The following is a 27,869-nucleotide window of genomic DNA, read 5'->3' on the forward strand; positions in this document are numbered from 1 at the left end:
TCTTCCGCCTGCCCTGTTCCCCCTAACTGTGTGACAGGCCACCCTCCTTTTTCTGAGGCTCCCCGAGGCCAGCCCAGCTCCCCAGTCCCGGGCCCCAGGTGTTAAAGCTATGGCCAAGTGCCCTTCACATGCCCACGGAAGTGAGGATGGAGGACCCACGTGGCCTCCTGTCTTGGCCAACAACCTCGGGGACACATTTGCTCTCGTATTGAGCCAGCCTGGGGATGTTGCCAGAGTGTCAGTGTCATGAAAAGGAAAACCAGGGTGGCGTAGACAGGTAGGGAGGGTCTGGGCCCCAGATGGGAGGCCATTTCCTGGGGGACATGGGCGATGGGAGCTCTCTTCCTCGGCTCTACAGTGTTTTCCAGATTGTTCCAGCCTCTGTCCAATCTTCCTTTGGGGACCTCATGACAGCCCCTTCTTCAAGGAGAGGAGCTTCAAGTTGGGGGGATCATGGGGTTGGAGTCAGGGCACTGGGGCCAGAGGCAGGGAAGGGCAGGGACTCAAGCCGGGCACGCGTGCAGACGCATGCAAGCACGTGCCCTGGGACGGGAGGCGTGTACAAGAGTCCACCTGCCCGCTGAGCCCTCCTGCCCACAGCCCAGGTGCCGCTGCTCCTGCCCTGCTGTCTGAGGCTCAGGGGTCAGCTTTTGCTCAGAATGATATTTCTGGGACACCTCGGTTTTGGGTTTCAATGTTCACACAGATCTCGTCCCGGAGAACTGCGTGCCTCTTTAACATCAGTCCTGATGAGAAGCCTCCTAAAGTGCTGGCTGGGCACCACCATCGCACAGACGCTCACCGAACATTTTGCATCGGCCTGATACTCCATTGCACAGGTGGGGAAACTGGGTCTGGCCAAGGCAGCCCTGAGCCAGCACTTGAACTCAGGTCTTCCTGGAGCTGGGAATGTGCAGTCACAAGAAGAATGTGCTCCCTCTTCACGGGGCTCCTGCTAGGCCAAGAACTCCACAGATGCAAAAGAGGGCTAGCAGCAGACACTAGTGTGTGTGGGGATGTCTGCAGGGCTGCGGGGGGCAAGGGTCCGTGGAAGAGCTTCTGAAAGGTGGAGGGTGGAAGCAGGGTAATGGGAGGGCATGGAGGAGGCGTGGGTCTCCATCCCCAGGGACCCCTTGTCACAGCAGTGCTATATCGGTCAGGGCGGGGCAGAGCCTAACAGAAGTCCTAGGGCAGTGGACAGATGGACAGACAGATAGACTAACAGATGAGACATGCAGGTTGAACCAGTGATGGGATTTGTGATGAGAGAGCAGAGGGGTAACTGTTGTGGGGAGTCCTTCGCACCACCCCTTCAGGGCTGGTCTGCTGGCTCTAGGGTCACCTGCCAAGCCAAGGACCACATTGTGCCAAGGGCCTTGGAGTCGAGGGAGTCACCATACTCACCCCCAGCCTTGGGAAGGCCTGCTGTATCTTTGAGGCAGGAGCCCAGGCCAGCCTGCAAGGGCCAGCCATGCGGGCAGAAAACCAAGCTATGGACCCACAGATACTGACAACAAGAGGCGGCTCCCATGGGCACCAACGGAGTCCAGAGGAAGAATGGGGCTGGGAGGGCTGGGCAGGTGACTCAGGGCCATTGGGGGCGGGGGGAGCTCAGGTGAGGGCCCAGCAGGCCTGCCTGAGCTCTCGCTTTGCACCAGAGCCTCGAGTCCTGCTGCAGCGTGGAGAACCCTGATGAACTCTTCCAAGCCGCTGGGCACTCTGGTAACTTGGTGCTTGGTGAACAGGCGCCCACTTGGGCTGCACCCTTTTGCTTTACAGACAAGAACAGTGAGGCAAAGAGAGGCACAGCCCCTCCCTGAGTGGCTCACTCGGAATCCTTGCCTGGACCCCTTGGTGACGGCTGGGCCGGCCTATGGAAGCAGGGAGCCGGCAACTGAGAAGTCCCCACTCTCAGGGCTGTGCAGGTGCAGGGCCCGGCCTTTGCTGTGTTTGCTCAAGCTGGTGCTCAGCCACCCGCCATCCAGACCTCTGGTCTCCCCTGCCTGCACCAAAGGTGTTGAGGGGCTCTGAAGGGTACTGAGGGGACTTGTTCCAGGGATCCTTGCTCCTCTCCAACTGTGCACCCAGAACAGGCAACCTGGAGAAAGCAGAGCTCTGGCCTCCCTATGGGGTGCCTTAGGAAGGGTCCTGGGTGGAGCCAGTCTTGCTGGCCATGATGGTCCTGATGCCCTCTGGTGGCCTCACTCAGCTTGCTGCAGCTTTGCTTGAGAGGCTGCTGGACCCTCAAGGGTCCACTGGAGCAGTGGGAAGGCCTATGCCTGGCCCAGGAGGGGCAGGGGAAAGGGGGGAACTGTATAGGTGATGTAGCTGCCCACCAGCTCTGGGCTCTTCTGTGCTGTGAAATAGGTCAGGATGTGCAGCCCTCCCAGTGGGGAAGGCCCATGAGAGGATTCCTGACCCCGTGTGCCCCTCTGGTTACTTTCCAATTCAGGGGGCTCCTGCGGGATGGCCCAAGACCTTGTCCTGATCTTGATGGAAGCTGGCAACAGAAGAAGAGATGACTTCCCCCACGTGAGCCATTCTCAAGGCCTAAGTTCCCAGAACCCCTTGTGCCCCTCCAACCCTACCCCGGCCCCAGGGCCCCACCTTCCTTCCCTGGTCCTCTACCCCAGCTCTGCCCCCTCCCTCTCTCTGCTGAGGCCAGGCCAAGGGCAGTTGCTAGGGGCTGGCTGAGGCTCTGACATGCATGGTATCCTTGCTCCGCTGCCCCCTCCCCCGCAGCTATGCTTCAGTTCCTGGCTCCTCTTGGAGGCAAAGGATCCTGCTCCTCATGTCCCCCAGCCTGTCTCTTGGGGTAAAGGAGGCACAATGAACCCACCGTAAATTCTTATGCAACAGAAACAGGAATGGAGATAGATGCAGGGGGACCTTGGACTAGAAAGAGACCTGAGCGGTGACCTCTGGAAGGGGCACTATGCAGTCCAGATGCGGCAGGAGGTGGGGGCAGCTCTAACTTAGTAGGACTGAGGGCTGGGGGCTGGACCCAGTTCTTCCAGGAGGGACTTGGTCATCAGAGACTGGTGTCCTGTAGAAAAGCCGGAGAGGAAGAGCAGGGTGGGTCTGGCTTGGCCGTACTCATATGACCCTCCTCCTCAGGCCAGGCCCAGTGTCCCAAGCACAGAGAGTGCTGCGCCTAGCTCTGTGCTAGACTCTGGCAGACCACAGATGTGAGGGGATGACGGGACAGACACGGTACAGTGGGTGGGATAGTGCGAGGCTGGGACAAAGTATACCTTCTGGATTCACGGCCACACACTGCGGCCAAACCTGAGGCCTGGACCACCTGCTCAGAAACTGACTGGCCACGGCCCAGCATCCTGGGCAGAGGGCTCTGACTGTCCCTGTGTCCGGCACCATCCCAGAGATACAGTGGGCACAAGACAGGTAGGACTTGCTCAGGGCAGGCGGACCTCTGGTGGCAGCCTGGGTCTGGGAAAGGAGGCAGAAAGAGTGGAGGGCTCCCAGCGTGCCCCTGGTGCTGCCCTTATCAGGCAGGTTGCCCCTACAGGTACTAAGCTGCTCATCCCATGAGCACCTGAGTTTGTGAGTCGTGACCTGGTGTGCGTCCTGCAAGGTGACATGGGTGACAAGGGAAAGGGGCACGAGCAAGGGGTAACCACCTGAGATTATGTTAAGAATCTATGGTAAAGGATCAAACCCCATTGGGTGGGTTATTCTCTTAACCTTGTTTCTAAGCACGTCTGGGTCTCAAGTGAATGGGAACTGCAGCGATACACTCTGCATAGGTTAGAAACGGTGACTTGTTGTAAGTACCCAACATTTAATTACTTAGTGATTAAAGGAAGGCTGGGGATCCCAGGCTGCCCACCCTTGGCGACACCTCAAGCGAACCCAGACTGAGTAGCATTCCGAGTGGGGGGGGGGGGACGCTGTTCTGCTAGGGGCCCGGTGTCCCACCGAGGCCGCACAGGGGGGAGTGGGGGTGAGAGGTAGGGACCCTAGGTCGGGGCACCGCGGACGGACCCCGGGCAGCGTCCCTCCCTTGTCTTCTAGGTGGAAGCCACAAGGCGCAGAGACAGCCCCTTGGCTCCACTGTGCCCGGCCCTTCCCGGCGGCGAAACGCCCCAGGAAAGTTCCCCGACCCCCCCACCCCGCCCCTCCAGGGGTTGGAAAGTTTCCGTGGTTGCACAGCCTTGGCTACAAGGCGCCTAGTGTCGCGAGATGCAGGAGCCCAGGCCAGTAGGGCAGGGCCCAGAGGCCACGCACAAAAGGCCCACCGGTCGAGGGTCTAGCGCTCAGCGGCGGGGAAGAGGTGCGGGTGGGGCGGTTCCGATACTCACCCCCGATCCCCGCCCAGCCTCCAAGCCAAAGACACCGCCCCTACCCGGCCTCTGCGGAGCTGGTACCTACAGTTCCAACCCTAGGTTCCCAACGGCCCCGCCCTCCGGCCCCAGCCTACCTGGAGCACGGCGTGGGCGGCTCCGCAGCGAGGCCCCCGCCCCCAGACCGGCGTCCCCAGGTCCCGGAGCGCTCACGATGCGGCAACCCCAGGGCGCGCTGCAGGTGGCCTTTCGCGGGGCCCTGGATTAGACCTGTGCGGTGCTGACCCTCCTGGGCCCAGCGCGCAGCTCCCGGGCCAGCCCTTGCGCCCCTCCAGTGGCCCGTGCGCAAAGCGGACCTGGCCAGCGGCTCTCTGTCCCGCCCCATCCACCCTTAAATTTTCCCATTGGTCCGGAGACCCAGCGCGGCCTGGCAACCGGCGTCAATTGGCCAGGCTCAGGGAGACACCAGCTTGCCATTGGGCCACATGGGTGTCTGTCTTGACCGACACCGGCCCCCTTATACAGCGGCGGAGGCCCGGCACCTGCTTGGACCGCTGCTGCTGCGGCGGCGGCGGCCTTCCTTCCCGCCTGCCTTCGAGGACGTCCCGGAACCGTCCGGCCCCCAGCGGGGTCTGGCAGAGCTAACGCCCCTTCCCAGGACTCCGGCCGCGTTGTCCCTTTCACTACCCCTCACTTCGCAGGTATCCTTCACTAGCACCTGCTATTCGCCTGGCGCTGCGCGCCTTGTCCCCCTTGCCACATCAAATTGTATTCCTCACACAAACCGCGAGGGAGAGCTCTGCTCTCGTCCCATTTTGCAGATGGCAAACTGAGACTCAGAGAGGGTTTCACTTGCTTTAGGTCACTGGGACCCAAACCCAATCCTTCTGATACCTGGGCCTGGGCTCCCTCACCCTCATAGCCCCCAAGGTTCCCACAGCAGAGGCAGGGTGCGGCCTTGGCCCAGGGAGGCTGTCGCGCGTGAGGGCCCGTAGCATATCAAGGGCAGGAAGGGACCCCTCGGTGAACAAGGGTTTTCATCTACTACCATCAGGCCCGAATCTACAGACACCACCCTGCAGGGCGCCACCCTCCCTCACGTTTCTCATCCCACCGCGGTACATCTGGGCCTGGAGAGGAAGAATTTGTGCCTTTATCACCCCCCTTCCTGGAGTCCCACTTCCTCCACTCTTCCCCTGGGGTCACAGAGGAACATCGTGGGGTTTAGCCACCCAGGCTGAGTTCAGCAAAGGTTGTATTTCCCCTGCCAGGTGGAGAGCAGCCACTTGGTCCCTGCAATGACACACGGCATACATGTGACCATGGATGGGACTGTAAGCCTAGGCCAACTCCACTTACCTTTGTGGTGTGGGAGGCACCAGTGGGGATGCTGCCCATGGGGGATGATTTCAGGAGGTTCCTGCAATGGCCCCTTGACCAGTAATCCTGGCTCATTTTTAGTCCTAAGCTTTTTGGGTCCTGGTTGCACCTGGAGATGACCAAATCCTCAGATCATCATATTCCCCACAACCACCCAAGGAGCCCAACTGCCCACAACACTGCTAATGGGGGCACTTGGCATTCCTGTCTTACCCACCATGTCAGGGGCCAGAGTGTTCACCCTGTTTCTTGGTTGGAACAAGGAAAGGGAAATGCCTTGGGGCTAGAATTCACCACTGGTACCACCACTGGGCCCCTATGTGCTTCGGCATACAACGCAAACTGATCCCAGCAGCCTTTTGGTGCCAAGCAGCCACTGCCAACGTACTGGAGTTGGCGCCTGAGGTGATGGCCATTTGGCACCCTGGTATAGGGACACTGCTCAAAGCTCTGGGCAGGCAGAGTGAAGTGTCCTTCTCTGGAACACAAAGGCGCCATGTAGCAAGACAGCTCTTGTCCCATGGAACCACACCATTGGTGACACTCTGGCCTAGATTAGATCTCACCAAGGGCTTTGGGCCTGGTCCTCCTGGATCCCCTCCTCTCGCAGTGACCTTGTGGTCCAGCATCACCCCTTCCCCACACACTTGCTACTGGTGGCAAAAGGGACTAGACCACCTCAGCTGAGATTGTGCATCTAAATCAGCCCAAGCAGTCACCTCTCTCCCCGCTAATTTCTGACAGGGTTCCAGACACCGTCTGCCCCTGAGAGGAATCACCAACACCTACAGAGGATCAGGGTGGGCAATGACATTTCCAAGAGGACTCTGCCACTGTCCGGCAGTGACCCACCATGACCCAGGCTGCAGGTGGGGGTCAGAAGGTCCGAGAGCAGGACAGATGGCCTCCACCACTCGCTCTCTGCCACAGGGACCAGGACCCAGTCTCCTCCCTACCTCCCACTCTCTTGACTCAGCCAGTGGCCCAGTCTGTAGGGATCTCCCTGGAGCATGCGAGGAAAGCTACAGGGAGGAAAAGTTTTCAGCTGGATGTCAGGAAGAACTTTCCAACAGTTGCAGATACTGAGACACCAAAAGCATGGCCACACAAGGGAGTGAGCTCCCTGTCTGAGGCTATGGGACGGCAGCGAGCCCCTTGCAGCCTTGAGACCCCAGGGCTCAGATGCCCACCTCAACCCATCTGATTGGTCTTGCCTGCTTCCTAGCACCAGAGGTCATCCAGACGCGAGTCAGTGGTAACAGAATAGGAAGGGAGACTTCGTGTCTTGCTGGGTCTGCCACCTGCTGGCCGTGAGTCCTTTGGCATCTGAAGTCCTCTGTTCCCATGCCTGCAAAGGGCTTCTGTTGCGTTCCAGGAGGAACGCAGGTGAAATGGCGAAAGAGTGGTGTGCCACGGGTCTTCGGGGTGTCGTGCAGCTTTGGGTTTGACTCTTGTCTTTGCCGACTACAGGCCAGACCCTTCCCCTTTCTGAGCTCTAGTCTTCCACAGGGCTTCAGCACTTGGAGTCAGGATCAAGGCCTTCAGTGCCAGGCTGTGGAGCTAATTTAGCCACTGCCACTTGCCACTTTTTTTTAACTTCAAGCAAACCACATAACTGCTCTGAGTCCTGGTGTCTGCATCTGTAAGATGGCATGAATGAAATCTGTGTACTGAAAAAACAGGGTTTAGAGTGCTTAGCACATTATTATCCTTGATATAACTGTCATTCTTGTTATAGTTTGCATGGTGTCCACTTTGGAGCAAGCCGCCCTGAGCCTCTGATTTTCCACTTTCCCTACACTCAGCAGGTCCCAGACAGTGGGGACAGAGAGCCCAGTGAATGCCTCTGTCCAGTTGGGAAGGCCCCCGTCAGTGCCCTTTCCTGGCCTCTTGTTCACTGACTCATCTAGTACAGATCGGGGTGGGCCAGCCCCTCGTCCTTGGGGCCTGGACCTGCAAAACAGCTTCCAGATGAGCTCAGAGGCTACGGTGGCTGGAATGCCTGGTCCAGGGTCTGTGCTGAACGTGGTAGGCATGTCAGGGTATCAGGCTTGCAGTGGAGAGGATGACCAGGTTCAGAGGCCCAAACTGGATGGTCTCAGGGAGACAAGGACCCAACCTGAGGGGCGGGTCTAGAAGTGAGCATCCCTTTAGTGCTTCCAGCGAGGGCCTCCGGATGGGTAGGTGACCGATAAGCGTGGGGAGCTTAGGGCGCAGCGCTGAGCGGTCTCGAAGGCGTGAACTCGCGGCTGCGACCTCCCGCGGGGGTCCCCAGGGCCGGCGTGCGCAGAAGGCTGAGAGGCTGCGGGGGTCATAGGACCCCAAACACCAGCTCAGCCCTGAAGCTTGGCGCAGCCCGGAGGGCGGGGCGCCGGGAGGGCTGCAGCCCCCGAGCGACAGCGCTCGTAGCCAACCGTACCCCAAGTTATAGAGCGCTGCCCCGCCCCAAGCCTGAAAACCCAATAGCGAGCAGGTAGATGGTGTCAGGGGCGGGACCTGGGCGGTGGCGGTGGCGCGCGGGCGCGGCACCCGGAAGTCGGCGGCGGCGGAGGCGGTGAGTGCGCGGCTGACTGCCCCGGCTGGAGGACTCAGCTCCCCGCGGGGCAGGCCCGGGCTCCGGGGCGCGGGGCTCTGGAGGCGCTGGAGGGGAAGGGAAGGGTTCCACCTCCCCGTGCCTCAGTTTCCCCTTTCTAAGGCGTGAATTGGAAATCTAGCGGCCGTGTCCGGGGAAACCAAACCAACCCCGGCCGACTGAGGTCCCCACGCGTTACTGGAAGGCGTTTCTAGTTATCCCTGCCCGCCCGGATCGGGTGGTTGGTGGAGGGAGCCCACTGGCAGGCAGGGCTGGTGTCACTGCAGGGAAGTAGAGACTGGCGGTGCTGGGAGTTGCGTGGTGGCTGCAGGGTGGGTGGGTCACGGTGTCGGTCACTTATGGAACCCTGAGTCACGCTGCTGCCTCCCGGCGTCCTGCTGCAGGGGCCGCAGGGTAACAGCTAATCTACGTCTGAGTAGGCAGCAAATGCTGGGTTATTCCTGCGCCTGGAGAAGACCTTCCTGGGGAAGCTCAGGTGGTCAAACCCTCCCACCAGGGCATCGGGGTTTGGGGCTGGGTAGGGCTGCACCCAGGGCAAGTTCTGGCTCATTTGCCAGCCTTTGAGACCCCTTCCCTCACCCCAGCGCCTTCCATACTTCCAGGCTTCATTCTGGGCCACAGGTAGAGGGAACCTTCTGCCCTTGCACCAGTCCCTGAACCTCAGGCCACCATTCTTTTGCGAATATGTCACATGCTCAGTACAGGCCTGGCTTATCGTCCTGCTCCAGACTTGCTGACTACTGTTTTGCTGCTGCTGTTTGGGCTCAGTGCCCTTTTCCATGAGGCAGCTGTGACGTGGTGACAGCTACAAGGGGTGTCTCCAGCTGGTAGTGCTTTGGAAGTGCTTTCTCACACTTGCTTGATGGTCCTCTGGGAGTCTTTGGTCCCCTGGGCAAACTTTTGGGGCAAGTGTTCATTGGCCAAACACTGTTCACAGTGAAGAAAACTCAGGCTGAGGGGTAAATGGTGTTCCCAAGGTCACTCAGAGCCAGGGCTGGCTCCTAGTGCCTCTGCTCCTTCTGGGTCTCTCTCCCAGGAGTTTTCCTGCGTCAGGTGACCTGTCAGGTAGAGTGGTGGCAACTGGAGAGGGTGGCTGTGTTGTGTTGGCAGATGGACACAGCGGAGCCTCTATCCCCCTCCAACCCCCCTCTCTAGGACCCCAGTGTTCCCGTGGGACAGAGTGGGTTGCTCTGGTACTCCCACCCTCAGGCCCCTGACCATTTACCCCAGTCCTGTAGCTTTCTGTTATGATGTGTCCACAGACTGCAGGCCCTTCAGACCAGGCCACTGCCTGCTCCGATGTGTGGTGACGACAGTCCCTCTCTGCACGAAAGCAACGGGCCATCCCTTCTGCCCGGCTGCCCAGCCCCTGAGCTGTTATTATGGCCTCGTGTTTCCTTTGTGCCGTTACGTGAGGGCTGTCATTTTGGTTATGTTTCTGCGTGGGTGTAACCATGTGCTGTGTTCTCGGACTTGGCCTCCAGACGAGAGGGCGGGCTCTCTGAAGGAACTACAGGGGGTGCTGCTGAGGACCTCTGGGGCGAGGTGAGGGCACCCCAGAGCCTGTCTGGAGAGAAGCGGGAGGGAGACTGGGAGGCTTCTAGAGGTGGGGCCACACTGACACTGACGCCCCAGGTGTGTGAGAACAGGGCTGACACATCGGTCTGCGTGTGAGGAGGGCGCTGCAGAGCCTGGCATTTCTGGGTCTGGACCATGGGCTATGCGATGGGTTCCGTGAAAATAAGATCTGCCAGAACCACTGGGCTGCCCTCTCAGGTTTTCAGTGCAGCTTTATTCTTTCTCTCTCAACTTCCTTTTCGATTTCAAAAATAATAGGTGCACACTTCAAAGTACAAAAGGCCCATCCCCATCTCCTGGTGACTGCTGCCACGTGGGGTTCATCCCGCAAAGTCTTCCGTGCCATGCCAGCTTTAAGTGCTCGTTTTCATCCCCTTTGGAGGGGTTCGTGGGAGGGTGGCCCCTTCCTCTTTTGTTAACGCGCAGGTTGCAGGGACCTGGGAGGACGGGCTGGCCTATGGGGGAGCCGAGTGTTCCTGCCAGGAGGGGCCGAGGTACAGGGGCTGCCTCGTTTCCTTAATGCTCACCGTGCCCCTCGTTTGTGCTGCTTCTTTGAACTGTGAAGGGACAATGACACTTCGTGTGAGGCTGAACTAGCTCTCCTGCAACATCTCAGAGATCTTAGGAGAGAGTATCACTATAGAGAATTTGTCATGGTGAATGCCACTTAACAGTCAGAACTGCAAAACAGAGATTGAGTCTTCAGTCGCTGAGCAGTGGGGAGGGTGGAGCACTGCAGTGGGCCGGCTGCTTAGGGTATTTACAGACGTCAGGGCTTTCTTAGCCAAGGCCGGGAACAGCGACACTGTGTTCCCATGTGTGTTTACCTCTTCTGTGGCAGCCGCCTGGAGGACTTCAGGCGTCACGTGAAAAGAGCAGCTCAGGCTTTCCAGCTCCGCCCCTGGGAGCTGTTACAGGGTGGAGACGAGTTGCAGGGTGAGGAGGAGGTGCCTGGCTCTGCAGCCCTCCTGTGTGAGGCCCGAGGGATCCCCTGCTCTGCACGGCTCCTCGACACTGGATGGGCAGGCCGGCTAGACTGAAAAATGTATTTCCAAATGTGTGAAGTGCTTGGCCTAATGAAATGGGACCTGACTGTAGGGACCAGTTAACCTTAGTCCAGAGTCTTAGCGCAGGCAGCTGGGTAGGACCCTGATTTTTTTTTTTAATTAAAGATTTTATTTATTTTTTAGAGAGAGGGGAAGGGAGGGAGAAAGAGAGGGAGAGAAACATTTATTGGTTGCCTCTCAACTGGGGACCTGGCCCGCAAACCAGGCATGTGCCCTGACTAGGAATCAAACTGGTGGCCTTTTGGTTCACAGGCCAGCGCTCAACCCACTGAGCAACACCGGCCAGGGCATAGGACACTGCTTTGATGTGAACAGGGAACCTCACTTTCCTGAGCTTCCTGGCCCCCTTGGCTCTGTGTGGTGAAGACACCGTCCCTGCCAAACACTGCTGCATTCTGACCTGGCCTGTCCCCACCGCTCAGATGCCCTGTTTGCCTGTTTAGTTGACAAATGGAAGTGACCCTGTTGAGGGTACAGGTCCCCCTCGCCCCTCTGCTCCAGTGGTCAGGTGTGGCCTTGACGCCAGCTCGGGTGGGTGGCGTGGTTGTGCAGAACTCACAACAGCCCAGCAGTGCCTGGTCCCTGTTTTGAGGCGTTTTGAGCCAGGGCTGAGTCTGTTCTTGTCCACTTTTCTGTGAACAGCCTCTTCTTCTGGACTTTTCTGTTTCATCCTGTCCCCCCACCCAGAGGAACATCTCAAAGCCAGTGGGGAAGGAGGGCGGGTCTGTCCGCTTGCTCCTCACGGGCAGCTTTGGACGGTGGACAATCTGTTTTACTTCCCTGACGTCAAAACCACCTACGTTGTGAGTATCCAGCTCCATGGATGGGACACCGAGCCCAGCCTCCCAGTCACCATCCGCCTGAGGGTGTGGAAACCATTGCCAGCACACAGATGTCTCCCTTGTGCCCTTTAGCGTCCTGTAGACCAGGTGGCTCTGCCCTGGCTTCTCTCCCACCCAGTACGTGGGTGCCACTGCGTGGACGTGGGGTGGCTTTCAGTTCTGGGCTGCAGACTTCCTCGCCTGTGTAGCTTCGTGGTGTGGCCGCCAGGGGTGGGGTGTGGCATGCTCCGTCAGAGGTTTAGAAGACTGTGTCAGTGGCTGAAAGGGAGACTTGTCCCCCAGACACCTGAGTACTGAGAGGCCTGGTGACACATGCAGGTCCCTGAGGGGATGTGTGATTGGGTGTCCAGGTGCGATGACGTTGGACAGACTGGATGCCCTGGAGTCGGGAAGCACGGGAGCCCATCCCTCATACCACCCACTCGGGCAGACACTGCACAGATCCGAGAACAAAACCAAAATATGACCAGGCAAGGAAGTCAAGAAAGGGGCTCTTGTTTGGGGACAGGAAGGGTGATCGCTATACAGGAAAGATGGGAAGATTCACTATAAAATAACAGACTTCAAAGTAAATCGGATCCTTTTATTATTATTTATTAATTTTAGAGAGTGAGAGGGGAAGGGGAGGGAGAAAGAGACAGAGAGAGGAACATTGATTTGCTGTTCCACTTATCTATGCATTCATTGGCTGAGTCTCGTATGTGCCCTCACTGGGGATCGAACCATAGCTGTGATGTATTGGGATGATGCTCTGACCAACCGAGCTGCCTGGTCAAGGCAATAACAAGACATTCAGATAGGTACCATCACAGGCAAGGCCGCAATGCAGGGGATGGACTGGGAGAGAACATTTGTGGCTCGTGAAGCACACAGGACAGGCCTGTCCACACTGCATCAACTGCGCTATAGGCTAGCGCAGCGGAGGCCCAGGATTCAGTATCCAGATCGGTGATTCATGGACATGGCGGGTGGGAACAAGACGTGCTGGTACTAGAGGATGCCAAGGAACTGGTGAGAGTGTTACCTGCCACGTCAGGAGGGTGAGTCATGGCAGGTTCCGCCCAGGGGTGGAGGGGGCGGGACCAGACTGGCACCGGATGTTTGGAGGGAGTCGGGCCATGTGTGCTCACCTGAGAGCCTCAGCCTCTGACTGGGCCATTCCGCCTCCTGGGTCACTGTCCTAGGAAGGTCCTCTGCCCATTTGTGGAGCTTGTGCACAGGACTCCACCCCCTAGGGAAGCTGGGCCACAGCGAGCGGGCTGGGGACACCGCCCCTTGGTAAGGATGGACCTGCATAGCCAGTCACGGGGAAGACGGGCAACCAGATCCTGCCTGGGTGGTGACTCTGTGCACCCGTACTCTGTGGAGGAAGATGTGGCAGCACACAGCTGACTGGAGTGGGGGCTTTTGCTGGAGGCGCTCAGTTGGAAATTTTTCAGATGAGAGTGTGTTCCTGGGTGACCTGGGAGTGGGAGCCATAGCCACAGGCCACAGGAGCTGCTGGCTGTGGTAGCAGGAGGTGTGGAGCCTTGGGCTTGGGGACAGAGAGGCTGAACTGGGTGGGCTGATAAGCCTGCAGCAGGCGTGAGAGAATGGGTGGGCTGGCAGGAAAGGGAAGGGAGGAGCCCTTGGTACAAACGCTGGAGGGTATGCTGGGGGCTCTGGGTGGGTGTGGTGGGCAGCCAGGTGGGGTCTGCAGACGGGTGCGTGACCACCCCCAGCAGTACTAAGGTCTGCCAGTCGCCCTGCTGGGTCCTTGTCCATCCAGGCTGGCAGTGACAATGAGGCCCTGTCAGTGGTCCTCAGTCCCTTCTTGCCTCCTCTCCCTGTGGCCTCTGTGAGCTCGATGGCCTGTCCTGCCTTTCACCCCCCTGTCTCTGTGCCAGGTGGAGGGGGGCCGGGGAAGCAGATCCTACCTGTTGGTCAGCAGGCTGTGGGCCAGTCCATAGGGTGCCAGGTCTTGTCCCCGTGGCCCTTGCCCGAGCCACCGCAGTCATTGCCACATTGCTTGGCATGTTACTCTGACCTGCCTTTGGCCAAGCCTGTCAGCCTGTGTCATTTTCTTGTTGTGCTCTTGTTAGATGCCACACGGAGTGAGATTTGAAGCTTGACTCACTGAAGAGCTTGATCCTTCTGACAGGCAGTTTACCGGCTCCACGTGGCTGTTGGGAACAGCCCTGTTGGTCCTCTGTGAGGCAGGGAAGGAGGAAGGAGGAGGCACCAGCCGGAGGGGGCGATTCAGAGGCAGTGGGTGAGCAGCGGGTCGCAGCAGGCCAGGAGAATACTCAAAAGCGCTATCAGCAGATGGGCCGTGAGTGCCTAGAAAGCTCCTGTGCTTTGTAGCCAGCGCCAGCACACTAGGAATAGCTGGTGCCAAATCTGTGACCCATCCTTCCTGTTTTGGAATTACCAGGCGGTTAGACAGGGGAAAGCCAGGCTTGCTGAGCTGTGATCTGGGGAGACTTCAGCTGCCTTTCTCAGAGAGGCTGGGAAGCTCTTGGCTTTGGTTTCAAGAAGACACTTTCCTTTTGCTTCACGCTTCACAGGTCCATCCTCCAGGGACTCAGGTGTGCCCAGAGATTCCAGGTGTACGTGGGAAGTGCTAGCCCTGCTCTGCACACGTGGATCTGCCCAGGCTGCAGGTGGGAGGACTTGGCAGAGATGCACACTCAAGCTGGTGGAGGCCACCCCTGGGGTAATAGTGTTTTCTTAGCTGTGTCTAGGAGAGCCAAGGTCACAGCGGGAGCCCCAGGGTGAGTGACTGGTAAGCAGCAGTGAGTGGGCAGGTGTGAGGTGTGGTATGCTGGTCTCGCCTGTGCAGCCTCGTGTACGTGCCCAGCCGGAATTGCAATTCCTGGGCTGGGGACTTTTGTCACCGTCTCAGTCTGTACTGGACATCGTCAGAGAGAATGCGCTTCCGGAGCTGCAGTCTTCCTGGTCTAGGCAGGACTTCATGCTACTCTCTATTCAGTGCCAGAAAAGTCCTGGGTAGTTTGTTCCAGCAGAGTTGTCACTTGGCCAGGCTCACAGAGGCCAGTGTGTTACGTGGAATTGTGGGGATTACACAGATTGCCTGGCTGCAGCTGGGAGAGTCCGAGTCAGTGTGAGTCGTGGAACATGGCCTCGCAAAGCAACCATGGTGAGGACGCTCCAGGGGCACAGGGGACCACTGATGCCAGCCTCCTCCCCAGCGGGACCAGCCCCTGGTTTTCCGTACAGACAGCCCAGGCTGCAGTGAGCACTGAGCGACACGCTTCCTGCAGCGTGGAGATGGCTCCTCCCTGTGGCCGGCTCTGCTGCCTGCTGCTGTACAGTGCTGTGCCGGTGTCCCAGGCACCCGGCAGGATGTGTGGCCACCTCCAGGGCTCCAAGAGCTCTCTAGCTCTTCGTGCTGTCCCTCAAGACTGCTGCCCACACAACTCTCCTCCTTGGCCTGGGCCACACTCTGGGGTCTTCTGTCCCTGTGGACCGGTCCCCCTGAGTGTGAGGTGGTTGTAAAACTGCGCCCCCAGGGGGACCACACGTGGACACGGTGACTTTCCACTGTGGCTGGGATGGAGCTGGCTGCCCATCACTGGCTTCCCAGGGCTTCCACGATGATGTTGGGTGGAGCGGCTGTGGCTGTGCCGGGGCAATGCAGACGTGCAGGTCCAGTGCTGCGGGTGTCCTGGCCTTCTAGGCGGCTGCCTGGGAGCAGAGGTGAGGCCAGGGAGGACTGTAGCACCCCACGTGTGCCTGCTCCTTCACCCCGTGTGCAGCCCGTAGGCATCCCACCAGTGAACCTCTCGGGTGACGTCAAGCTGAGCTCTCAGTGAGGGGACATTACGCCTATAAAATGCCCAGTGCGGGAAGGGGCTCCCCAGCTGTCCTCTCCCTTGCCCTGTGGGCACCCAGGGCCCAGCCTCCACTGACTCAGTGTGTCATTCACCAGAGCCAAGCTCTGTGTGGGCCTCTTCCTGTGTGGCCCTCCTCCCTGTGCCCTGTGTTCCCTGGCCTCCATTTCGGTTGCCTGGAGGCCAAGTGAGGGTGAGGGAGGGAAAGCAGAGGGCGGGCCTGGGACGGCTCACGCCTGCCGTCCAAAGGCTCTGCCGAGTGCGCGCATTGCTGATGTGGCCTCTTTGGCCTCCTGGGGCAGGCGGCACCCTGGGCACGGGACTCAGAGGTGGGACATGGCTTCCTGTGTTGCTTAGATGCCCACCTTAAGCCCTGTGGTGAATGAAGCTCCTGTTCAGATCCTGTGGGACTCTTCTGCCTGCCTTTTCTCTGGCTGTGGACTGGCTCTGGCTGCCCTGCCCTCAGGAGCAACCCCAGCACCTGCATAGCCCTTACTTCTCTGGGCTACTTCTCTATGGATATTCCCCCTGGGCCTGCACCTATGGGCCGAGCCCCAGGTGGAGGTGGAGACAGGTCGGGAGGGGGTTTCACCGAGAAAACCAAGCATGCTTCTCCCTCCCGGGATGCTGCCCACCCTCCCCTGCAGATTTTACCAGCTCAGATGTCATTCAGGATGAGCCCTTCCTGAGAAACGTAGATGCCACCAGCCTTACCTGGCATGATGGGACCTGTTGAGGCCCCTTTCCCTCTGCTGGCCTCAGAGCTGTGGGAAGTGGAGAGGAGCATTTTCTCAGAGGCCCCGAGTGGCCTAGCAGGCAGCACACTGTTTGCCACTGTGGGCAGTTCCAGCCCCCCACCTGCCCCCTCTTCTGCTCCCAGCCCTCGGGGCAGGGACTGGGATGATAGAGGCTGTCTCCAGAACTTGTTCTCAGAGCCCTGAAAGTCAGCGGGGGTGACAAGGTAGCCGAATGAGCAGGGGTGGGTGTCAGGAAGGACATCGCCAGGCCCTGGGAAGGGTGCTGGAGCTCCATGGTAGGCCAGGGTGGGGGCACTCTTGGAGGAGGACCCTGCACCCATGGGACCTGCCAGGAGTTTGCTGAGGGAGCATATCGGGTATAGATGAAGAAGGGTCCTAGGGTGGGTAGGAGGTGAAGCCAGGAAGGGGAGGGGCCAGCGGGCAGCGGGCCTGGCTTGAGTGGGGGGTGAGGGATTGGAGAGAAAGGCAGTTCCTGATGGTCCCCTCCCCAGGGGCTGGCTTTCCTCTGGTCCTTCCCTCCTAATGACTGCACCTTCGTCACGGCCGCAGCCCTGGGCTCTGCGCCCACACACCTCTGACACCAGGCTGCCTGGAGACCCCTCGGCAGCCTCTCTTCAGACTGCAGAGTCCTCCCTGCTACATCTGGAGGGCTAGCCTGCCACTCACCTGCAGCTAGGACAGTGGGGTGCTTTAGCTGAGTTGGGGGTGGGTCCACTGCATATGGTCTGTTAGCATCAGGGGCCAGACCTGCCCTTTGCCAGTGGCCTCACTTAGTGGCCAGGTGTGCAGCTTAGGGAGGGATGTGGTGGCCCAAGGCAGACACAATGGCCTCTTCCTGGCAGCCTTCAGAATAGCCCTCCGTCCGGCGGGGCTCTGGACGAGTGGGATGTCAGCAGGGAGAGGCTGGCAGGGCTCCTACCGCTGCCTGCAGCAGCTGGGTGCCACACTCACCACGGCCTTGTGTGGGGCTTGCTGTGCCTGAGAGGGACCGGCTCCTCTGGGCTGAGGGGTCTCTGTCTTCTGTGCTGGACTGTGGTCAGGTGGCAGGTGCTGGAAACCTGTCAGCTGTACCCGGCGGCTGGGACACCTGAAGTCCTCGGAGGCCCAGCATGCTTCCTGACTCCCTGCACTGCGTTCTGGATGATTCTGCTGACTCATGTCATCAGCTCTGTCTGATCGGCTGTGAAATCCACTGCTGAATTTTAATTCATAGTTACCTATAGCTTCCATTTCTGAAAGTTCTTTCTGGTGCTTCGCGAACCTGCTTTTCTCTGCAGATATTCCCCAGATCCCCCTTTCTGCAGGCAGAGCGTGGCTGGTTTATGAGACCTGTGGGGGTCTCTTTCGGCTGGTTCTTGTGCATGGAGCTTTGTTCCGGTATGTGGCTCTTTCTGACTGTGTACTGCTGTTGGTCTGAGAAATTATTGTGGGACTTCTTGGTTTCCCACTAGGTTCTGTCTCAGGGAAGCCCTGGGTTTTTGTCTTCTGTCCCCCTCACTCCCGGGGCCACCAGAGCCTGGTTTGACCAGATGAGTTAATGGCCCAGGGCAGGAGTGGCCCCCGAACTCTGCTTTTCTCCCTCTCTGATGCCCATGTTCTCCAAGATGCTGGTTAAATCCAACATGACCTTGTTAGCTCTTGGCTGCTTCTACGATGTTTTCATTCTCTCAAGCATTTGGAGTGTGGGCCCCCTCAGGCCGCCCACCAGGATTATGGTTGTCAGGCCCCCCTAGAGTGATGGCTGCCAGTGGGCACTATGGGGGGCCCAAGGGTGGACAATGCTCCTGTCAGCTCAGGCTGGTGGCCAGCAGCCCATCTCACATGGCTGGCATCCCCTAGCACGTGGCACTTCTGCTAGCCGCCATGACAATGCCTCACCTGCACAACGGTGGGCTTTACACGCGCCGTCTCCCACAGCCCTGCCTGCCGAGGCCAGGAGAAACGGGGCTGGGTCCTGGGGGGTCGCTCCAGGGTGTGTGGGAAGCAGTGGAGCCAGTCCTTCACTCCGCTGCCCCTGCCCCCGCCCCCCCCACCCCAGCCCAAACAGTGAGCAGGAGTGTGTGGAGGGGTGGGAGCACCATGGCATTGTCCATGGCAAGGCCCGGGAGCTAGCAGCCTCCGAGTGCCTCCCAGCCAACGTTGTGTTTGTGGTGCTGGCCATGGCCTTTGGCCCCTCCTTGGCTCCTCTGTGGCCACAGCCCCTCCTGCCCACTTGTCTGCCTGTGGGTGCTGGCAGGGTCAGTGTGGTGGTAATGCCCCCCTTCTATGAGTCCTGAGACAGGAAGGATTTCATTTCAGAGACCCAAGAACCAGGAGTGACTCACTGACATCAGAGAGGTGCTGTCCCCATCTTTATTTGTCTGCCTCTCCCCATGGTGAGGAATGGGTTTGTCCTGGAGCTGCGGGGGCTCAGGCCTGAGGCAGTGAGCTGGAGCCCTCTCTGGCCCATGCCTGCTGCCCACAAGCCTGCAGGGGTTCTGTGTTGGCGTCCCACACAGCAGGCTGGCCCCCTTCCCTGGGTGGCTGCTCTGAGGCCTGGGGTAGAGAGGCAGAGTAGTCATGGCTTATATGGAAGTTTAGAGAAGGGATGGGCTGGGTGGGGCATCTTTCCCCTGCCTCTGCCCCTGCCCCCAGCGAGGCCCCAACTCACAGACCAGTTTTACAGTTGTGCCTCCGGGGCGGAGCCCAGGCCCTACTCCAGCAGGTGCTGTGCACATAACATCTGGAGACCGGCCACTGCACGGACCCTCCCTAGCCCACGGTGCCCCAGGCTAGGGCACCTGGGCTCAATGGCCTTCTCTAGACACACGTGCACACATGCACACAGAAGCACACAGGTAGACATATCCATGCACTGACATGTAGGCTCAGACCCCTCGGCCTCACATACATGCACACACACTGAGCACATCTTCCCCCGCTTGCTCACCAGGCTCTTCTGGGGCATCTTCTTGGCTCCCTTCAGTACCTGCACAGCCACCTTATTCAGGGTTGGTGGCCTTGAGATATCACCTCAGTTCTCAACTCATTTGTAGGGAAAAACCCTGCTGGCTCCAGAGGCCCCAGGTGAGGGACCTGTGCGTGGCCTGGGGGGAGGGAAGGAGGTGCACAGCGAGTCCTCACCCATCACCTGAGTTTGTGTCTGTGTCACCAGCACATGTGCTTTGCCCCTTGTCCCTGGCTGACGGGGTGTGCAGGGCCCTGTGGGTGTCTGGCTGTGCTTGGGCTGTTGTGGGAGTGCTGAGGGCCTGCGGTAGACACTGCTGCCGAGCCCCCTGAGGCCAGTCGGGTGTGATGTGGCCCTGCACTGAATGGCAGGGGGCTGGAATTGGTGCTACTGCCAGGGGAGGGAATGGGCAGGCTGGGTGAGGGCCACGGAGCAAGCTGCAGAACCTTGCTCCAGGGCAGGTGTGGGCTGGCTGCCCTGCCCACTGCTCCAGCTGTGCTTGCGGTTCTTGCTGTTGCTACTTTTTCCCGCTAGCACCCACTTGCCACCCCCGTGCGCTCCGGGGCCAGTGAGCACAGCCAGCGTCAGGGTGGTCTGGCTAATGCTGATGAGTGTGTATGTTTAGGGAGAGGGTTGTGCAGTGCTGGTGAGCATCACGGTGTTGGGCACATGACTGGCGCATCTCGCAAGGGTCACGGGCATTACAGAGCTGGTTCTGTTCCCAGTCCAAGAACATCGCAGGTTCAGGGAAGGCGGTTCTACTGTCCGCTGTTTACTCAACTCACTTTTTTCCTTTTCCCACAGACTCTGTGACCCCGTGTAAACAAAGCCACTCTTGGGGACCCATGTGCATCATCTTCTTTAAGTTTGATCCTCGCCCTGTTTCCAAAAATGCATACAGGTAACCCCCCCACTCCGAGTCTGCCATCACCTGCTCAGCCTCGCTGCCCCACAGTCCTCAGTGCCTGTGTAGGTGCCCCAAGCAGGGGAGGCGTGCTGCTGCTGCCCTCAGGTGGGGAGAGGGAGGCCCCAGGATGAGCCGCGCAGGCCTGGCAGTGCCCTCTCAGACAGTGGCCACTCAGCGTGGGGTGCTGGAGGGAATACCTCTTGGTGGTAAAGACCCTGAGTCAATGTACGAATATACTAAGACTCAGCCTCTAATGGTGGCTGTATGGGCCAGATAGAGGAGCAAAGTTGGTCGAGGCAGGGGAGCAGCCCTGCAGGCTCTGACAGAGGACCAGAGGGCAGCAGAATTGGGGTGGCAGTGGGCCAGGGCCTCACTTGGGCTGGCTGGTCCATGTTGCTGGGAGAAGCCTGCGTAATGTTGTCAGGGTGCAGGGGGATGGGGGGAGCTGGGGGTGCCAGCTGGAGAACTCCCTCCTCTCTCTGACTCTAGACCCTGGACCGTGCCACCCTGGGGCCCCCCAGCAGGACCCCATCATAATTCATCCACACAGAGAATGAGGGTGAGATGAAACCCGCAACCAAAAATGACGTCTGGAACTGCTTACTAGTGCAGTTGCCTGCGAAGTTTTTATTGTTTTAAAATCTGTTCCAGCAATGATTTTAACTATTTCAACCAGCTTTTTGGGTTTGAGTCACTGTGCCAGATCAGACACTGTGCTGCCTCACATGGTGGCTGACTTCACTTGGTCCAGGCTGGGCCGTGGAGGGTGAGGAGTGTCCAGTGCTCCCTTCCTGCAGAGGAGAGGGCACTAGGCCAGGCCGGGGCCTGGGAGCTGACCCTGACTGGCCCCTGCAGGGTGAGCTACATGATGGGGTGCAGCCAAAGGACAGATCCAGACTCAGTACTCTGAGCAGGGAAAGGGTACTGCATGGAAGGACTAGTGACAGTGGGACTGGAGTGCCCACAGAAGAGCCCCATCCCTTCCCCCTCCCCTGGCTGGGATCGGGACTCTGCTGCAGAGGTACAGCCCTGGCTTGCAGGATGCCCGAGAAGTCGCTGGGGTGCTGCACCAGCAGAACTTGTTGGGCTGCCCTTGGGTGCTGGCAGCTGTTGCAGGGAAGGTGCTGGATGCTGGGTACTGCATGCTGGGGGCTGGGCTGATGCCTGGGAAGTCACCTGTATGGTGGGAGCCTTCTGAGAAAGCATTCTCCAACCTTCAGGGAAACCTCTCCAACTCTAGCGTCTCTCTGGCGCCCTCCATTGACAAAACGTGATATGGCACCATCTGCAAAGTTCAGCTATGTTACCTATCACAGGAGGGTGAATTTGGGGCTGAGATGCAATGGCTGGCATAGTCCACCCCTTTGGCTACTGAGCTTTCTTATGCACTCTTCTACACTCATTTGAACTTCCACACACCAACAAAACAACTCTCTCCCCACCGAACAAGTGAAGAATTTCTCAAATGAGGAGATGCTGCCTGACAGTCACTAAGTCCGTCACTGCCTGTATTTGCTACTCCCAGATTCAGCCGCAGCCCCTCTTGAGATGCTTTTTCCTGAGACTGCCTCCAACATCCTGCAAATAAAATAAAAATGGGAAGAAGGAGAGAGGAGGGCGAGCACAGATCTCTCCTGCTTTTGCTCGCAGCCTGTGCACCACTGCCAGGAGCGGCCTCGTAACAATGAACTCCTCGTGGACTGTGATTCGAGATAGCCTTAGCGTTTCTCTCAAATTGTCTTTGGCTCTAAGCCAAAGACTAAATATGCCTCCTCTGGGTGACTGGATGGATATACTCAGCGTTTTCCCGACCACATGGGAGGGCCATAGGGGCTCCTGGTGGCTGCTTCTGTTCTAGCTCAGGGGGTGTCCATTCAGGGAGAATGGGCAGGCTGCAGGCTCTCTCTGTATATGCCTCTGTACATGGTGATGCCAGAACAGGATGGGAGGAGCAGGAGGGGGCTGTCATGGGAGGGACACTGCAGCAAGGCCAGTGGGGAGAGGCCTGGTGAGCTGAGCCTGGGCATATCAGAGATCTGGGAGGGGCCCCACTGCCTGGAATGGGAGGGGGAGCAGTGATGGGGTTGGTGGAGGCCCAGCTCCAGGGCCATGGGCATGGAGGGGAGCAGGCCCTGGTTGTCTGGTGCTGCCAGGAGCTCTCTGTGCAGCACAGCCTGCCCCAGTGCCCCTCGCTTGGGTTCCTGCCTGCCTTAGCCCTCCCTGCCTGGCCAGGGTTGCACCAGCCTCTGCGCCCCATCCTGGTGTCCACTGCTGTATCCTCATCTGTCCCTTACATAGCAACAGTCAGGAATGAGCGTGCACTTTGTGCAAGTGTGTGCAATAAAGCGCATGTAACATACACCTTTGCCACTCTGACCACTTGTAAGTATCTAGTTCCACGGTATTAAGTACATTCACATTTTTGTTGAGTTTCTGCTCGGGTCCTGCTTTCAGTTCTTTGGGATGTGTACCCAGAAGTGGAATTGCTAGATCTTATGTAAATTCTGTGTTCAACTTTTGGGGGAACTGCCAATTGATGTCTTCAAGTGTCTTTGATGGCCCCATCCTAGGCTCCCTGCGGCCTGGCAGCCCATGTCCCCTGCTGGGTGGCAGAACATGTCCTTACAGTGAGTCATGTGCACCATCCAGACGAGACCCTCTCCTCCTGGCCGGACAGGCCCAGCGCCAGGGCCACCATCCCCTCGAACCCTGCGCTTGCAAAGCTGGTCCACGTGGCGGGGACCGTGGAGGCCCCCGTGGCTCTGCAGGCTCCCTCCAGCACCCGCAGTATCAACTGTGTAGTGCTCTCTGCCCTGTGGGGTGATGGGGCACCTGTTTTTATTCGTGTTCGTGGGTGGAGCTCATCTCTGTAGTCTGGGTTGCCCCAGGTCAGATGACTGCAGAGAGGCCGTTTGTGGCTGGACGCGTGGCTGTGACTTCCGTGTGTGTAACGGTGCTTCAAACGAGTCACCTCTGCCTTGCAGACGAAATGGACATCCTCATCTCTGATGCTGTGAGCCGTGTTGCTTGTGGCTCTGCCATTTCCAGGTGCTGATCTTACGGGAATTGTGTTTTCTAGCTTTCAGGAGTTAGCTCCTAGGAAGGGGAAAGGTGAGCCTGTGCCTGTCACACCCAGCCCAGGACCATCCAGTGATGTTCGAGGTTGGCCTGTCCCGCCACTTAACTGGGCTGCTGGTGGAAGGCATGGTCACTGAAGCATCTCTCCCTCCCTCGAGATGGTTTGAGCATTCTGTTGTCTCTTTCCCACAGGAGAGGGCGCGGGCCACTCAGAGCATGTGTCATGTGGATTGTTCGTGCCCAGACTCAACTGCCACTACCTGAGTGGCCCTCAGTGCAGGGAAGGAGCCAGGTCAGCGCTTGCCCAGGGAGTGAGTGCAAATATGGCCTCTGCAGACCAGCTCCAAGCCTATTGCTGGGATGGGCTGTCACAGCCTGCAGTCTGTACCCCCACATCTCTTGTTCCTACCTTGCTGCCCTCCCTATTGAGGATACCCATTCCTCCAGACATAGCAGCCCTCCATGTCACATGCCACTGCTGCCTTCTCCCAGGCTCCCTCGGGCCTCCCTGTCTGTCCTCTGGGTGCTGCGCTGGCCCTGGTGCACATGCGGTCTGCTTTCCGGGCTGCATGCTGGCCAGACACAGATGGACTCTTCCGGTGTCACTCCCTCCTGGGGTCACCTTGGATACAATGTGTCATGCCCCCGCCCAAGGGTATGATCCCCTAAGTGGTCCCAGCAGCCTTTGCCCCCCCATGCCCATTGATGCCAGGCACTGGGGACCTCCATATTTTGGTGGCAGTTATCCTGTGTGAGCATAGTCTGGGTGCCTGTTGGTTTTGCTCTTGTTTTTAATTCTAGTATAACTCTCTGCAGTACTCTGGTGAGGAGCCTAGTAGGTAAGAACTTACCTTAGGGTCTGTGAGATGCTAACGTGGAAGTTTCCCATGCTGGCTGCAGCTTTGCCCTGCCCATCTCGGCATGCTCCGCAGAGGCAGCTGTGTCTGATGGTATTCTGTTGGTCTTATTTCCTTGATTGCAAAGGGAATACTCTTTGAAAAAAGATCATGCCCCTCAAAGATGTACAAATCTAACCATGAACTCACAGACCCACCCTCCCCAGAAGGTGCACAGACTCAACCTAGACCCACCCTCAACAGCTGGTGAGGAGCGCTCAGTGGTCATGAATAGTTAATCAGTGGTTTCAATGGTCGGAACGAAACAAAGGCATGGTTGACTGGCTGTCTTCAGAGCCCCTCGCTGTGGTGGGCCAGTCCCCTGCCTCTGGGCACGGTGGCACAGATGGTCCTTAGTTGGTGGTGTTGTCCCAGAAGTGGTGACTGAGCAGTGACTCCCCTCACGTGGAGCCTGGGGGTGGGCGCTCATCACACCCACACATCTCCGAGTTACGTATTTAATGAAATCCCCAGCAAACCGTGAAGTTCAGTTAAACAGTGACTCATTTAATGAAAATAACCCAGCAATTAATGTTCCTAGTTACAAACACATGTAAATGCTCCTTGTTTTAAAGAGGCAGTTGAAAATCTTAGGACAGAAGATTTTACTCAGTCAGCTTTTTCCCCCCTCTCATTTTTCCTTATGCAAGAATCAAAACCAGCCTCATTTGGGGTGCTGCCTTCCTGGCCTCCCCACCGTCCGCTCTCTGAAGGTGGCAGGACCAGTGTGTGGAGGAGCGCTGGGTGTCTGAAGGAGGGCCCTTGATCCCAACCTTGTGAAACCACCCCCACCCATGGCGTTAGCGGGGAGCCTGGCCCCTGCGGCATCCCAGCCAGAGCTGTGGGGTCTCCCTCCACTCGAGGACATGGGCCTCCTCCCCTTCCTGACTGCTATCCAGGTCATGGTGGAGGGACACCTACCAGGACAGCCCGTTAAGGCAGCCTGTGGGGGCAGGGCCAGCCAGGACACATCCGTGGCCGGGTTCCAGAAGGGACAGAGCTGATGTGGGAAGCAGGGGTCAGTGCCCAGCTGGCCTCTCCCTCAGACCATCTACCTCAACCCGAGGCTGGGGTCCAGGTTCGAATGTGGCAGTTAGAGCTGCAGAGGATTGTTCTGGGCTCCCCTGGGGCTCACATCAGGGCAGGGACCTTTCCCTCTCGGGTGCACATCCCTGAGACTGGGTGCAGCCCTGGAGCCAGCTCTGGAGAGGGGGTAGCGGCTGCAGGCCGGATGGGCGTCCTGAAGGTGGTGAGGCTTCCGGGGCTTCCGTGGCCCGAGTATTCCATGGCCACGCGCAGTCCTGGGCTATGTTGGCACCTGTTGCGGGGGCTGCATGGGCAAGTACAGAGTCCGGGGGTGGGGTGGGGGGTCGTGCGCTGTGTCCATGGGGTGAAAACACTTCCACAGCCTGGTGCTGGCTTCACTTTCACTTTATGGACATCTTTGATCATTCGTATTGTGCCATGAGCAAATATTTGTGACATCAACAAGACAGTCCAAAAATTATTTTTGAAGGATTTTGGGGGCATGACCGTTGACCCAACTAATTTGGTTTCGGACCCAGTGTGACCACAGGCCACCAAGCCCCAGGCCCTGGCCCCTTGTCCTCTGTTCTCCTGTGAACCAGCCGTGGTGCTCACAGGGCCCTTCGGAGGTCACTCCTTAGCCCCGGAGGAGCCCCACTCAACCACCATCTGTGTTCCTATTTAGATGGCAAAGCTGGCTGGCAGCTCAGATTCCTTACCTCTAAACCAGGGCTCTGAAAACTGACGCTTTTTCTAATTGCCAAGGAAACACTTGTTCGATTCCTAATGCAAAAATCCAGTGAAACGCAGAAGCTCTCACCCATTCCCTCCCCAAACACCCTGAACTCAGGACAGCAGCCCTCAGAGACCCTGGGCGCTGCAGTGGCCCACGCGCACCCCTCCAGGAGGCTGGCTGGGGTGTCTTCAGAGGGACAGATGAACAGAAGGAGGGGCACCTCCTTGCCGCCTGGGTACCCGGGACATCCTTGGTGCCTCTGGTAGAATTCATCCGCAGGGCCCTCGCCTGCCTGGCCTTGGTCTTGCTTGCCAGGCCCTGTTCTGGGTGGGCAGTGGGCGTGCGGGGCAGGACTCTGCCTCCTGGCCCCAAACAGCGTAGACACATGTCTTTGACCATCACCTAGCTATGTCCTCTGCAAGGACCCGGGCACAGTCTGGCCGAGGGCTCCCTGGAAGCCACCTGCCTGGAACTGCCGCCACCCTTTGTCCCTTGTGGGTTCCTATTCTCTTTAGGACTTGCCCGTATGGTTCCCGAGGCAAGTTTTCTTTGTTAACTACAGAGAAAAACAAATGTGGCTTTTCTGCGTTGACCCAACGGTTTCAGTTGTGCTGCTTTCTTTAGGCTCATCCTGGCAGCCAACAGGGATGAGTTCTACCACAGACCGTCCAAGATAGCAGACTTCTGGGGGAGCAACAACGAGATCCTCAGTGGTGAGTCTTTCCTCCCGGTGGGTGGCCACCGTGTGGCAGGAAGCAAGAGCCCCAGGTGGTCCTAACTGCTGTGGGGGCTGCTTCCCGGGTAGGTTCGGAATGAGTAAGTGGGCTCGGGTGGCTCTAATGGGGGCGGGCTCCCAGGTCTCGGTCCAGGGCCAGCGTTGGGTTGGCCAGCCCAGAACTGTCCACCCGGCACTGTCCACGTGGCTTCATGTACCGAGGATCCCCAGCAGAAGCAGCTGGAAGGGTCAGTGGGCTTTATTTGGATCCACACTTTCCCGTGGGCTCGTGGTCGTGTTGGTGTGAGGTGCAGGCCCACACTATCACTCTGTGCAGCATCACAGTTGTGTGTGTGTGTGTGTGTGGGGGGGTCCTTGGCTGGGTCAGCCATGGCTCTTGCAGTGGTCCCGGGGCAGGCCTGCGAGGACGTGGGACGAGTGCTGAGGGGAGCCTGGGGGCACAGCCAGGACCGTCCCGGCCATCCTGGGCTCCGATGGAGCAGAAGGGGTTATGGGACAGGGCAGGCGGTGTGTGTCCACACTGCAGGGCACAGATGGGAGGCTGAAGTGTGTGTGTGGGGGGGCGGGCGGGGGTGGTGCTTGTCAGGACATGGTGGGGAGGGGCTATTGCCTTGGGGAAGGGAGGCAGGAGGCAGGAGGCAGTTCTTGTAGATGAGGACATGGAGGCTTGGAGGAAAGGTTAGCCTGCCCGAGTCTCCCCTGCCCCAGATCCAGGATGAGGTTTCCCTGACGGAGCTGGTGCTCTGCTCCCAGCCCGGCGTCAACCCAAGCTCCAGAATGCTGTCTGAGGAGTCAGTTGTCCTGAGGGGTGGGGCTTGAGGAGGGCATCTTTCAAGTGTCCTGCTGCCCTGCCCTGTGGAGTCAGAGCCCCTGTTCCACAGCCAGGGTTGTGGGACTGAGGTGCAACTTCCCAGGACGCAGGGGTAGGGTGGGCACCACTGGTGATGATGCTGGCGTCCGCCCAGGGCTTGACATGGAAGAAGGCAAGGAAGGAGGCACGTGGCTGGGCATCAGCACACGCGGGAAGCTGGCGGCACTCACCAACTACCTGCAGCCCCATAAGGACCCAAACGCCAGGGGCCGAGGTACTGTAAGGGCAGGGCAGGGGCTGGCCTGGGGGTTGGGGCCTTGGGGCCGGGGCTTCCTTGGGCCTGCGCAGAGATAGGAGGAGGAGCTAGAATGGGGATG

General features: G+C 58.7%; 2 protein-coding genes across 15 annotated transcripts in view; one reads left to right on the top strand and one right to left on the bottom strand.

The window, feature by feature from the left end:
- The window catches only part of ARVCF (ARVCF delta catenin family member), a 44,660-nt gene extending 40,008 nt beyond the window's left edge, over positions 1-4,652 (bottom strand). For all 4 annotated transcript variants that reach the window (XM_053928339.1, XM_053928335.1, XM_053928336.1 and 1 more), the window contains exon 1: positions 4,442-4,652. The gene's annotated coding sequence lies outside the window, so the exon portion shown is untranslated. The remainder of the gene's footprint in view (positions 1-4,441) is intronic.
- A 3,562-nt stretch (positions 4,653-8,214) lies between these two features.
- TANGO2 (transport and golgi organization 2 homolog) overlaps positions 8,215-27,869 on the top strand; it is a 30,995-nt gene continuing 11,340 nt past the window's right edge. Inside the window, exons 1-6 of one of the 11 annotated variants that reach the window (XM_045192764.2) lie at positions 13,077-13,283; positions 14,311-14,406; positions 20,107-20,203; positions 23,480-23,579; positions 26,570-26,658; positions 27,647-27,766. In XM_045192764.2, coding sequence (XP_045048699.1) covers positions 20,194-20,203; positions 23,480-23,579; positions 26,570-26,658; positions 27,647-27,766 — 319 coding nt within the window. In that variant the 5' untranslated portion in view covers positions 13,077-13,283; positions 14,311-14,406; positions 20,107-20,193. The other 10 variants (XM_045192766.2, XM_024557223.3, XM_053928712.1 and 7 more) reach the window with 10 other exon arrangements.

Source organism: Desmodus rotundus, chromosome 7 (assembly GCF_022682495.2).
Source record: "Desmodus rotundus isolate HL8 chromosome 7, HLdesRot8A.1, whole genome shotgun sequence".
Taxonomy (NCBI): domain Eukaryota; kingdom Metazoa; phylum Chordata; class Mammalia; order Chiroptera; family Phyllostomidae; genus Desmodus; species Desmodus rotundus.